At 47.1% G+C, this 13,935-nt stretch overlaps 1 protein-coding gene across 2 annotated transcripts in view; it reads left to right on the top strand.

The window, feature by feature from the left end:
• RS1 (retinoschisin 1) overlaps positions 1–13,935 on the top strand; it is a 103,655-nt gene that overhangs the window by 67,921 nt on the left and 21,799 nt on the right. For both annotated transcript variants that reach the window (XM_078656152.1, XM_078656151.1), the window contains exon 3: positions 3,234–3,256. In XM_078656152.1, coding sequence (XP_078512278.1) covers positions 3,234–3,256 — 23 coding nt within the window. The remainder of the gene's footprint in view (positions 1–3,233; positions 3,257–13,935) is intronic.

Below are 13,935 nucleotides of genomic sequence, written 5' to 3'. Positions count from 1 at the left end.
AACCTGGCAAAAGAGGGCATTAAAGAGCTTAAGTTAGATCATAAATTCAAAACTGTTCAAAATAGGGGCACACAAAATACGTTTGGCAGGGCCTCCAAAATCCTTAAGTTGTCTCTGCCAGGGGGATACCATAGGATCTCAAACATGTGCACGTACATTATTGGGGCATGAACAGTGGTACCTATGAAGGGTGCCTATCTTGTATGTACCGTCAGTACTAGGTCAAGTACATCCCAGGGTTCTAGTCTGGGAGACTGCGAAGTCCAGGGCAAATATGGTAACGTCACCCATCTGTCCTGATAGGTTTGCAATCAAAACCTCGTCCCACATCAATGCTATTGTTAATTTCGGTAAACACAACTTTCCTCCATGGAAGGGCTATACATCCAGCTTCTTCAAATTTCCGAACCCATTGTTCCCCTCTACTAACGGGGAGGATCATTCAGAATTTCCAAGCTATTGATATTGCCCTACGGACCAGATCAATAATCTTTGAGCTCACTTTTTTGTGTTTGCGGTTGGGAAGAGGCTACGTAGGCGATCCATCGGGATACACAATCCAATTTCCCTGTGGACGTCATGAACTTATCAGTGACTGCCTTCCAACACTAACTCTGGGCACTACCACGTACAACCCAACTTCGCTAGCAAATCGCCTTGGGCACATAGAGGGGTTCACGCCATAGTTCTTACATATTTTCCAGGGAGTAGGCAAGTGCAATATGTGAAGTCAAATTGGGTGCATTTAAAATAGGCAATCCTGGATGTTTTTCCAGCATACACCAGTCAGTACATTCCGCAATTCTATACCCTACCAGTCCCTCCCCAAGTCTGCCTCTCATTTCAGTTTCAACCCACTTAGATCCTATTATGTAAAGCAGCGGTAGAACCTCATGTAATTATGGCTCATCTACTGAGGCGCCCCATAGGTGAAGAAAAGCACTCTTCAATGCTCCATATTGCAGAAATTGGCCATATGGAAAGCAATTGTTATCCACCTTGAGACCCTAACGGGTGAGTAGTCGAGCTTTACAAGGAACCTGATTGATTGATTGACCTGCTGGAAAGGCCTTAATGAGCTCAATGTGTGGCGGTCCCCAATTGTATCTATTCCCACCTCTGTCCAGACATGTACCTGCCCCATAGCGAGGGGCCTGATGGCCCCAGTAGCCCCACCAGAGGAATGACTGACATATAGGGAAGGTTGTGGAGTGTTTCTTGCAAAAAGCGAGATCACGCAGCTTGAATTGATTTTCCTACAAACACTTAATTGTTTAGTGTGCCCTGGTGAAGGCCCTTTGCAGTAATACATGCCTCAGACTAGTGGCTCTGTCCAGTCATCTAGCCAGCCATTGAAGAGGTGCATCCAGGAAATACAATACAAAGTCATGTGCACTAAGTCTATCCTCCGTACTTAGGAGACACAACTTGACAAGTTCCACTCCATGCCTCTCACTCTACCAGATCATGTAGAACAATAATTTGTTCAGTTATTTGAAACATGATTCTGGTGATCAAAGCGGTATATTATTGAAGAAGTGTAGTAAGTGAGGGAGCATTACCATAGCCAAAGGATTCAAGAGCCTCAACCATGTCCTCCAGTCCAGTCCAGACCATCCATCGGAGAGTGATACAAAAAGATCATTGGCGTATAATGATATGATGTGCGCACCATCTGGTCATGCTATACCCCTAATCCTTCCCTCTGTGGTCATGTAGTTGGACAAGAATTCCACAGCTTGTGCAAACAACATAGGGGGGTAAAGGAAAATGTACTGCAAAGGAGGTGGACATAATCTTGCCTGTACGGACTATCACCTTGGGATAAGAATAAAATAAAGAGATCCAGTGAATTATGGTCTCCCGGAGTCCCAATCACTTCAGAATTACTAACAAATATTGCCAAGAAAGAATGTCAAATGCCTTTTCATGGTTAATTGACAGAATCTTTGAGCACTGGATATTTCTTCTAGGACTGTAAACAGGTGCTGCAAGTTCAATGACATGTTATGTTTGGGGATGAACCCGCAGCAGTAACAAGGGGAAAAATGTAATCGCTGAGCTTTTGCTCAGAAATCTTGTAGTGAGTTCAACATGGATTATGGCTTCTAGGAGGACTTCTTCATAGGGATCCTGCCAGGCCTGGAGGTCTGGGTTCTTATCACGACCTGGCACTTAACCAGATAATTATCTGATCCTGGGCTAATCACTTTACCTGCACGCGTCTAAGATTGTAAATACGGGTAATATAATATGCGAAAACAAAACTGAAGGATGTGTTGTCTAGTACTGAGTCAATTACAGTTCTGTCCTCCTATACATCACTTCCTTGGCCATCTAATATTAATATGGGCACGCGCCTGGTCTGCATCAGGCACTACCTTATCAAGCACACCATGCTCACAGACACCCACAATTTTATAATAATATGCACTCTCCACATTGCTGGCACGAACCTGTGTGTGCAATAAAGAGAGGGTAGCATTAAAAAGCTGCACCCATTTTGAAACTGCCAGTCTGTCTTTCAATGCAGGGGGACTGGCCTGCTTTGACAGAGAGGACTGGAATCACAAAGCAGGCTGGTGCAGTGTAACTGCATCTGTCTGAGGGGGAAAGGGATTGCAGGGCAGAGGACAGTGGTACCCCTGTGCCCTCTGAGTGTGTGCTACTCCCCAGCTGATGCACAGTGACCCTCAGCAGCCTGAATCCCCTGCAAAAACCGCATCAGTAATAAGGCATGGGCAGAGGGACAATGTTGCAAAGTCCATGCAAAAGATTTAGGCCCATATTTATCAAAGATTCACGCAACGCAATGAGCCAACTTGCTGCACTGCGTGACAGGGAATGGGCAGGAATGCAGAAGTGCCCTGGAAGGTACAAAGAACGGATGCAATGGAGTGTGTGTGTATATATACGTACATATATATCAAAACAATACCCTTGCAGGCATAGAGTGACGCATAAATTATGCCAAAAAAGAAGGAGAGAACTCTGGGTAGTTCCCAAGATTAGGTGGAAGACAGCTGCTGTATAGAGCACCACTTCTTTTTTTTGCACGTACATATGTATATACAATTACAATCTTTCTTATAAAAACCTGTTACATCTGTTGCAACATTCCCACTTCTCTGTATGGCCTTCTGAATGAAAGTGTGTGTATGTAGTCCGTCCCTTGGTTAACACTTTATATTTTGTCCCTTTCTCTCACCTTGGATGAACTGGCGGCACAACAGTACCAGCGTTTCCAAATTCTGAGGTATGCACAATACTGTCATTTGTGGAAGCTTCATGTTTGTTGCTGTTATTGCTGTCTGCTGTCAATTCTATACAAAGGCGTGGAAGTTCCACCAGAGTTAGGTGACCTGAGTTCAATGGCCTGATATGCAGCTTCTTCAGGAGAACTATTATATACAAAGTGTTTTTAAATAATTTATTCTGATCATTTAGCTTTAATGGTCTAAGCAAAAATTCTTTTATTTTATCTGTAGTGCATGATTTGTGTTTTTATGCTTTTTTTCCATCTGTACTTTTATGATTATTAACCAATAATTGAATAAAGATATTCCAGTCATTATATAGAGAATATCTGCTAAAAGTAAGGGATACTTACAAGAGTGTGTCCCTTCTGAGAATTGTAAAATATCTGAGTCCAAATGGGTTGAGGCATCTAAAAATGGTGCAGTGAATCACTTTAGGACATAATATGAAATGCCAAGGGGCATAATGGACACCTGCACCTGATTTTAGTTCACCTGGTGTATTTACAAATTACAGAAGGTGGCAAATACGATTTTGCAGTCCTTCTGTAACAAGGATCACATAGATGCAAATTTTCCCCCCATGCAATCTCATGAGGGCACACCCTCATTTACAAGAGGACATTATGACCTCATGCAAATGAAGGAATGCCTTTGCTCCTGTATTAATGATGTAGACGCCAGAGCAAACTTAGTTTGGGAGGTGTACTAAGTGTGTACCACATTGGAATAGTGCATAATTAGTGAGCTCCCAGAGAGTGCGGCCTAGTCACAAACTACATTTTCTAATACATTTAGTATTACTACAATTGTACTACTAACATATTACACAATGCTATTCACAAACCTACGTGGGAAGGTTTAGCTTCTCTTACCTTTTTCTGTGCAGCGATGTCCACTCTGACTGCAGAGTGCTCACACACAAGTATACATTTAGTAGTTAATGTGGGGGGAACAGAGGACATTGGCTGGAAAATTGGGAATACCTACTATTCTAGGGAGATGTTAAGTAAGGAGCAAGGAGGTATTTAGATAAGACTAAGCCCATTCTTATTCACAAACCACACTTCTAAAGTTACTACAGCCACAGATGCCACAAAACAGTTGTAAATGCACTCAGCTTAGATTGTAAGTCTCCCATAGAAAGTAGTAGAGGCAGGGACTTAAAATAAAACCGCATATGAAAGAATTTTATTATTTCGTATAATTTACCATACTGAGATCTCCCCCACTGGGCTGGAGCTGTCTCTACGGTAAAGTATAGCAATCATTTATCCCCTTGGCCGTGGCGGTAATTATTATTATTATTATTATTATTAAAATTTTATAAAGCGCGCAGCTACCCTAGGGCATCCCGGCGCTTTGAACAGAGCATCGAAAGTTAAAACAATGAGATGGTCAGGCCAAATCACGCAGGAAACAGATAAGTTTTCAGACCTTTTCGAAAGCGCAAAATACAGGTCTCAGCGCGAAGTTTTAAGGGCAGAGAGTTCCAAAGCGTTGCTGTGTTCACAGAAAATCGTCTCCCGCCCGTGCGTGATCTTTTTACTCTCGGGACACGGAGCAGATATTTCTGATCGGACCTCAGCGTTCTGTTCGCTTTGTAAGGCACTGCAAGGTTTCTTAGTATAGATGGTCCTTTACCCTGAAGAATTTTGTGGGCTATGCAAAGTGCCTTAAACTTTACTCTCTCCCGCACTGGTAGCCAGTGCAGGGCCTTAAGGGCGGGTCTGGCTGATTCGGTTCTGGGAATGCCCATAAGCAGTCTGGCCGCCGCATTTTGGACCTGCTGTAATTTGCTAAGAGTAGATTCAGGGGCACCCAGGAGAAGACCATTGCTGTAGTCAAGGCGAGATGTTATAAGACCTTGAATCAACAGCTTCCTCAATGGAAAGGGAAGAAGCGGGAAGATTTTCCGAGCTGCCCGCAGCAGGGCAAAGCACACTCCTGCAGTTTTTTTGGCATGAGTTCGGAAGGAAAGATCTTGTTCCAACCAGACCCCCAAGCTCTTAATCTCCTCTTTCATGGTGGGGAAATCACCCATGCAGCTCGGCCAGCATGTTAAAGGCAATGGAGGAGCTTTATTCCCTAACAACATGATCTCTGTCTTAGAGCCGTTCAGCTTAAGAGATGAGACGTCCATCCAGGTGTGGACATCCACCAGGCATGAGTGCAGCAGGTCGGGGTTGTCTACCAGTTGGGGAAGGGCGACCACTAACTGAGTATGATCAGCATAACTGATGATCTTGATGTTGTAAGGGGCCACCACATCCTCCAGGGGGGCCATATAGACATTAAACAATGTCGGGCTTAGGGAGGAGCCCTGTGGCACACCCCACTGGAGAGAGATAGATGTAGTCCTGTTACTGCCTTCCCAGACCTGGTATGACCGACCGTCAAGGAATGAACTAAGCCACCTCAGGGCGGCTCCTGCCACTCCCGCCTCTGACAGTCGTTGGATCAACACCCGATGGTTCACGGTGTCAAACGCAGCGCTCAGGTCCAGGAGGATCACTGCCACTGATCCTCCCGAATCTAAGATGCGTCTGGATTCTTCCACGACTGCCAGGAGGGCCGTGTCAGTACCTTGGCCAGGACGGAAACCGGTCTGCGAATCTCGGAGCAGACCATTCGACTCTAGGAAGTTTGACAGTTGGTAATTTACTAGCTTCTCCGCAATTTTGCTGAGGCCTGGCAACAGAGATATCGGCCTATAGTTGGCCAGCTCCGCCGTATCCAGATTCGTTTTTTTTAGCAATGCCTTTACCACGGCTGTTTTCCAGCTTGGTGGTACCAAGCCCTGGCGCTGGGGGGAGGGGGGCTGCGCGGCGCCGCCATGCTCGTGACGGAACCACTCCGTCACGAGCCACGGGGCGCTGTGCTTGTGACGGACTGGTTCTGTCACGGCCCCGCCCGCTTAATAGAACGCGCGAAATTGATGCCGCTCAGGCACGGCGGCCGGGCCGTGACGGAACCATTCCGTCACCAGCACAGCGCATCAGTGGCTGGTGACGGAGTGGTTCTGTCACCAGCATGGATGTGGTTAAAACAAATTATTAAACTTGAAAAAAATTGTAAAAATATTTTTATGGGAAATATTAATTCAAATTGCTTTATATATTTATTTTAAAGGTAGGGCAAAATAAAAAATGCGACAGCACTATTACATTAATTTTGAATGAAATATTTAATTATTTTAAATGTATTAAATTAAATTACCACAATTTAAAAAAAAATTATCAGGAGAAATCCCACCTAAATCAAATATTTATATTTAAATAGTATGTGTTCAACATTAATAAACAAGTCATGCATACATTTAATTTAAATGCATTTAACAAATTAAAGTTAATTTAAATTAATTTAACAAATTAACGTAGTTACATTTATTTTTAAATTAAAAAGTCATTAAAATATTTTATCATAAACTAATAGTTATTTTTAATTAGATTTCTTTTTTTAACATTAAATTAATTTGATATATATATATTTAAAACTTCAAAATAAGCTAATTTAATTTAACATTTCCGATAGGCCTCTACTTTACGTCCCTGCCTCCATTATTTTCTATGGGAGGCTGTTGCCGTATCAGTGGTTGCCCATATATGGTGCTGGACATACTCCTGCGCTTTTTTGGCTGTATTAACTTTACACCCGTACATTTGTCTCCATCCTCTATTTCTTTTGAGTAACTTTACATCCGTAACTCAAAACTGTAAAAGTAAGCATACATGTCTAGATTTACTCACGTACAAGTTTTCCTTTGTGAATCGTTCCCAGCATCTTTCGGAAGGGTTACATGTGGTCAACAGGCCAGTGATCACCCTCCTGCAGGCAGGCTGCATGGGCAGAACTGCCCCCTTCTCATATCAGATGGTTTGTCTTCTGCAGTGACAGACAGATTGGCACTTTGAAAACATAGGGCTGTCTGTCATTGCAGCACTCTCCCAAATACAGCAAATTTTCACCTTATGTCATCCCTTCTTTTTTCATAATCCAGATTACTGTCATAGCCTGAACTGGGAGACCAAGACAGTGCACATGATACAAAATAAGTTCCCTACTAGGATGTACTGACAATTTGCATCATGAAAGTGGAATTACTTGGAACAGGACTTGGCACACTGTGAAGCATAAGCACACAGTATGATGATTAGATCTACTGTACACTCTAAATTATCACATGGATAGATAGATAGATAGATAGATAGATAGATAGATAGATAGATAGATAGATAGATAGATAGATAGATAGATAGATAGATAGATAGATAGATAGATGGATAGATCTAAAACCAGGATAAAGGGAGATACATTTGGACAGCAAGGTAAATCACACTCAAGAGATATTGTGTTTTTCTCATTTCACTTTTGCTGTACTGTGGTAATAAAGTCGAATTAGACCTTTGACATTCGAAATAAACATGTGAATGCATGTTTATTAGTACAATTGCTCTAAATATTGTATTATTGGGCTACATTTAATTTCATTGCAGTGGAATTAATAGCAACATGCAATAAAACTAACAAGTATCCAATTTAATCGATTTTATCTGGAGAATGGTTCTATATAAAAATTAAGGATCTCACAGAAGAAACTTTTAAAATCAGGTTCCTAAACTGTTGAACTAAACATATTTAATAAAATGTTTCTAAAGGCTATCGATCATTTCTGTCATTTTTCTTAAAATACAGATCTTTGTTTATGTTACCAGCCATGTTCTTTATTTCTAAAACACATTTTGAATGATTACAGAGACATCTGATACTAATTGGATCCAATCAACAAAACCTAAATTATACATAAAACAATCCATAGTAAGAATAAACCTACAACAAAATTGTATCACAATTAAAATGCAGAAGGGTTAGACATAAAAGGAAAGGGGGGTGGGAAAAGCTTGATATTAATATATGCAATAGGGAAATCTTCTGCTACCACAATAAGAAACTACAATATGACCTAATGAAACTATGAGTTTCACAAGTTCAAATAAGAAACCAAAATCCCTTGGAATCCAGCTTTCGTGTCAGTGATGACAAATGTTACCCTTCCTAAATAGGACAAAATTGTCGTTTTTGAAATCTATTCCAAAAATGATGAATATGTTATTTCAATTGTCGTAGTCACTATTTGTAAACATCAATGTGCATTTCACAATCCATTCCTGTGGTACTTTAGATTTTGATAGTAGTCTTGACAAACCTTTAAAGAGTATCTATGGACTGTGGACGGTAATGCACATATCTGGTATTAAGTGTATCCTTTGCAAAATGTGTCTCTACTATCGCTGTAGCTTGACACAATTACACAACATAAGGTTATATTCTGTATTTGATTGATTGCTCTACTACCAATTATTGTTGTCTTTGGGCCATAACTTAGACATTTCGGCATATGCTTAGTGTACTCTGCTGGATATTTCTGTCGTTTTGAAGCATATTCAGATTTGACTTTGTCAAGCGACCGCTGAGCCTTCTCCAATGCGAGGTCGCCCCCACTCCGCTGCTCCTGCCTGCCACCTGCCAGAGCCTAGCTGCTGACTGCTGCCTGCCTGCCTGAGCCTCGCTCCGCCGCCTCGCCGCTGCCTTCGGCACTTTCCCCCCTCCTGCTGCTCCGCTGCTGCCTACCTCGCTCTTCCCCTCTGCTGACACCCCGTTTTCCTTCTCCCTTCCTGCCTGCCTGAACCCCCTGAAGCTCCGCTGCTGCCTACCTCGCTCTTCCCCTCTGCTGACACCCCGTTTTTCCTTTCTCCCTTCCTGCCTGCCTGAACCCCCTGAAGCTCCGCTGCTGCCTACCTCGCTCTTCCCCTCTGCTGACACCCCGTTTTTCCTTTCTCCCTTCCTGCCTGCCTGAACCCCCTGAAGCTCCGCTGCTGCCTACCTCGCTCTTCCCCTCTGCGGACACCCCGCCTTTTCTTTCTACCCTCCTGCTTACCTGAACCCCCCTCTGCTGCCCTTCCTTGGGTCTCCTCCGCCGGACCAACCAGCCACCGCAGAGCCGCCCTGTGAGCCCATTCCCGCCACAGACCTCCGCCGACCCCGCCCCCCCTGCCCATTGGATGCCCCGCTCCCACCACCCAGCTGACCCGCCCTCCAGGCTCCTCTTATGACGGCCCCAGAGCGACCGCGCAGTGGAAGCGCGCAGCGGGAGCACCGAATGAGCGCCGAAGCTGCGCCAAAGGTAAGCCCGTCTGCGCCCGTCCGCGCCTGGACCGCGCCCAGTGCCAGGACCCCTGGGCCCCGCAGACACCAGCCCACCCACCGAACCTACCTCGCTACCGAACTCATCGCACTCAACGACGGCCGAAGCCCGGGTTGCTACCGAGCCACCCCAAGACGCACCCACGGACCCTTCTGCTGCCACTCCTGCAAGTTCACCAGCATCCGGACCTGCACCACGCCGGCACCGACCAAGACGGACAACAGCAGCAGCCACCTGAAGTGCATCCTGCTCAACACCCGCTCCGTCCACAGACACGCCGTCGAGCTCTGGAACCTGCTCGACACCACAGCCCCAGACGTCGCCTTCATCACGGAAACCTGGATGAACGCCTCCTCAGCGCCCGACATCGCCATCGCCATCCCAGACGGATACAAGATCATCCGGAGGGACCGCATCAACCAGACTGGAGGAGGCATCGCCATCATCCACAGGAACACCATCCGCATCACGACCAACACCGACGACACCCTCAAACCCGCCGAGCACCTGCACTTCCAGATCCACATCAACCCTAAGACCACCCTCAGAGGCACCCTCATCTACAGACCCCCAGGACCACGCACACAATTCAGCGAGGACATCACCGACTTCGTCAGCCCACACGCCCTCCCCTCCGCTGACTACATCCTCCTCGGGGACCTCAACTTCCACCTGGAGAACAACAACGACCGCAACACCACCACCCTGCTGGACAACCTCGCAAACCTCGGACTCAAGCAACTGGTGACCACCCCCACCTACTACGCCGGAGACACGCTCGACCCCGTCTTCTCATCCAGCAAGGACATCGCCTTCAGCCACGCCACCGGACTCCACTGGACGGACCACAGCTGCGTCCACTTCAGCTTCACAAGGACCACGACCCACCAGCAACAGGTTGCACGCAGAAACTGGAACAAGATCACAGCCGACCAACTCGTGACTTCCCTGAGCAAGAACCCACCCACCAGCGCAACGAACCCCAGCCGAGCGGCCACCAACCTCACGAAGTGGATCAGCGACTGCGCAGACGACCTCGCCCCTCTGAACACCCCGCCCAGCAGACCCGGCAGCAAGAAAGCCCCATGGTTTACCGACGAACTCAAGAGCTCCAAGAAGAACTGCAGAACCCTCGAGAAAGACTGGCGCAGAAACCCAACACCGGACAACATGACTGCCCTCAAGCTCGCCACCCGAAAACACCACCAACTGATCCGCGCCACCAAGAAAACTGCATTCAAGGAACGACTGCACAACAACGCACACTACAGCAAGGAGCTTTTCAACATCGTCAAAGAGCTCTCCAACCCCAATGCCGGAATCAACGACATCACCCCTTCGCAAGACCTCTGCAACTCCCTCGCCGCCTACTTCCACAACAAGATCGCGGACATACACAACAGCTTCTGCTCTCAACCAACGCACGCCACGACCGAACCACCGCCCCCCACCACCACCCTCCACGCCTGGACCCCGATCAGCACCGAAGACACCGTCCGCACGATGAACTCCATCCACTCCGGATCTCCGACCGACCCCTGCCCCCACCATGTCTTCAACAAGGCCGACGCTGTCATCGCACCCCACCTGCGGGACATCATCAACACCTCCTTCGACACCGCTACCTTCCCGAAGAGCTGGAAGCACGCCGAACTCAGCGCTCTACTAAAGAAGCCATCAGCCGACCCCACCGACCTCAAGAACTACCGCCCCATCTCGCTGCTCCCGTTCCCTGCAAAAGTCATCGAGAAGACCGTCAACAAACAGCTGGCCGCCTTCCTCGAGACGAACGGATCCCTCGACCTCTTGCAGTCTGGCTTCCGGGCCAACCACAGCACCGAGACCGCCCTGATCGCAGCAACCGATGACATCCGAGCCCTGCTCGACAACAGAGAAACAGCGGCCCTCATCCTCCTGGACCTCTCCGCGGCTTTCGACACTGTCTGCCACCGCACCCTAGCACAGCGCCTCAGCAACGTCGGAATCCAGGAGAAGGCACTGGAGTGGATCATCTCCTTCCTCGCCGGAAGGACACAGAGTCCGCCTCCCCCCGTTCAGATCAGAAGCCACCGAAGTCATCTGCGGCGTTCCCCAAGGCTCCTCGCTCAGCCCAACCCTCTTCAACGTCTCCATGAGCTCCCTCGCAGCCATCGCACGCCAGCACAACCTCAACATCATCTCCTACGCCGACGACACCCAGCTGATCCTCTCCCTCACCAACGACCCCGCCACCACCAGAGCCAACCTACACGAAGGGATGAAAGAGGTAGCCGAATGGATGAAGGACATCCGCCTTAAACTGAACTCGGACAAGACGGAAGTCCTCATCCTGGGGTCCTCCCCCTCCGCCTGGGACGACTCCTGGTGGCCCCCAGCCTTAGGCAGCGCACCCAAACCATCAGACCACGCACGCAACCTGGGCTTCATCCTGGACTCCTCCCTCTCCATGACCAGACAAGTCAACGCCGTCTCCTCGTCGTGCTTCAACATCCTGCGCATGCTACGGAAGATCTTCCGGTGGATCCCCACCGAGACCAGGAAGACGGTCACCCAGGCCCTCGTCATCAGCCGTCTGGACTACGGCAACTCCCTCTACACCGGAACCACCGCCAAACTCCAGAAGAGACTCCAGCGGATCCAGAACGCCTCAGCACGACTCATCCTGGACATCCCCCACCGCAACCACATCTCCGGACACCTGAAAGACCTGCACTGGCTCCCGGTCAACAAGAGAATCACCTTCCGCCTCCTCACCCACGCACACAAAGCCCTACACAACCAAGGTCCAGGATACCTCAACAACCGCCTCATTTTCTACGCCCCCAAACGCCAGCTTCGATCGACCGGCCACGCCCTCGCCGCCGTCCCCCGCATCCGAAGAGCCACCACAGGGGGAAGGTCCTTCTCCTACCTCGCCGCCAAGACTTGGAACTCCCTCCCGACACACCTCCGCCTGACACAGGACCACCTCGTCTTCAGGAAGCAGCTCAAGACCTGGCTGTTCGAGCGGTAGCAGACCCCCCCGCCCCCCCTTCGCCCAGCGCCTTGAGACCCTCCGGGTGAGTAGCGCGCTCTATAAATGCTTTGATTGATTGATTGAAGCGAGTTTCTTTGATCAGAACACTTCCAATTTCCATTGCACATTCCCTCATTAAATTCTCATTAGCATAGGAGTCTATTTTTATCCAGGAAACACCTTGTTATCCTAGGGCACCCTATGCTTTAATCACATTTATTGGCATTCTCTTAACAAGTGATGCAGAACATATTGTATTACTAATGTCAGCAGTTAATTAAGAAGCTCATCTATCAGATATTTCACTGTAGGTAAGTACGTAAAAAGTTTATTTCGGAAAGTTGATTCCATAAAACTTACAGAGAATAAAACAATTGTTAAAATACAGTATTTCAAAATTGTTGTGGCCAAATAAAATCTCTTCAAGTCTATCATAAAAATGCTTTAAAATGTATTAAAAATTGTCATAACACTGCAAGAGGTAAAAATGTGTACATGAATAAATATTGAATTAGGGTAATTGCACCACTTGGTTGATGGTAAGTATGTTTTCTTGGCAGTTCTAAATGAAAGATTTGTTTATCAAAACAACAATTGATTTCATCATAGTGAAGAATACTTGATGGTCCACTACAACTTTTTCACCCATTCCTTTTGATTTAGGGTTTTCCAAGATAGATCAGTAAGTCTGGAAATACACATTTACTTACCACTCTTTAGATGCTGATACAAAAAAGATCTTGTAAGATCAACTTAAATGTATCTGTACACATAATATTAATTCAGCACTTTTCCCAGTGCTTGCTGTTCTATTACCACCCGATTCAGAAAAGGGGGTGGTGATGAACAGAGTGTCTGAATTAAGCAGACCACTCTTACCCAGTCCAAAGATCAGGGCTTGATCCATCACCGTTATTTAGCTCACTGCCCCATCCCAGCTCAGAACCTGGCTATATGCAAATTAGTCTGTCCCTGGCCCAGTGCATCATGGAAACAGGGCAGACCAAACTACCAAGCCAATTCTTCACCAGAAAGGAGACAAGCTTCCGGGGACCGGTTTCTGCCATTTCAGGCGTCGTCGGCCCGGCTTGCTTGAATCCTGATGGAGCAGTGAGCAAGGGACTCATGTCTGAGTATACCCTTCCACGCTTATGGTGGACAAAATGATTCAGAAAAGAGGGTGGTGATGAACAGAGTGTCTGAATTAAGCAGACCACTCTTACCCAGTCCAAAGATCAGGGCTTGATCCATCACCGTTATTTAGCTCACTGCCCCATCCCAGCTCAGAACCTGGCTAAATGCAAATTAGTCTGTCCCTGGCCCAGTGCATCATGGGAACAGGGCAGACCAAACTACCAAGCCAATTCTTCACCAGAAAGGAGACAAGCTTCCGGGGACCGGTTTCTGCCATTTCAGGCGTCGTCGGCCCGGCTTGCTTGAATCCTGATGGAGCAGTG

This window comes from Lissotriton helveticus, chromosome 8, assembly GCF_964261635.1.
Source record: "Lissotriton helveticus chromosome 8, aLisHel1.1, whole genome shotgun sequence".
NCBI lineage: Eukaryota > Metazoa > Chordata > Amphibia > Caudata > Salamandridae > Lissotriton > Lissotriton helveticus.
This window is presented reverse-complemented; position numbering and strand designations above follow the sequence as displayed.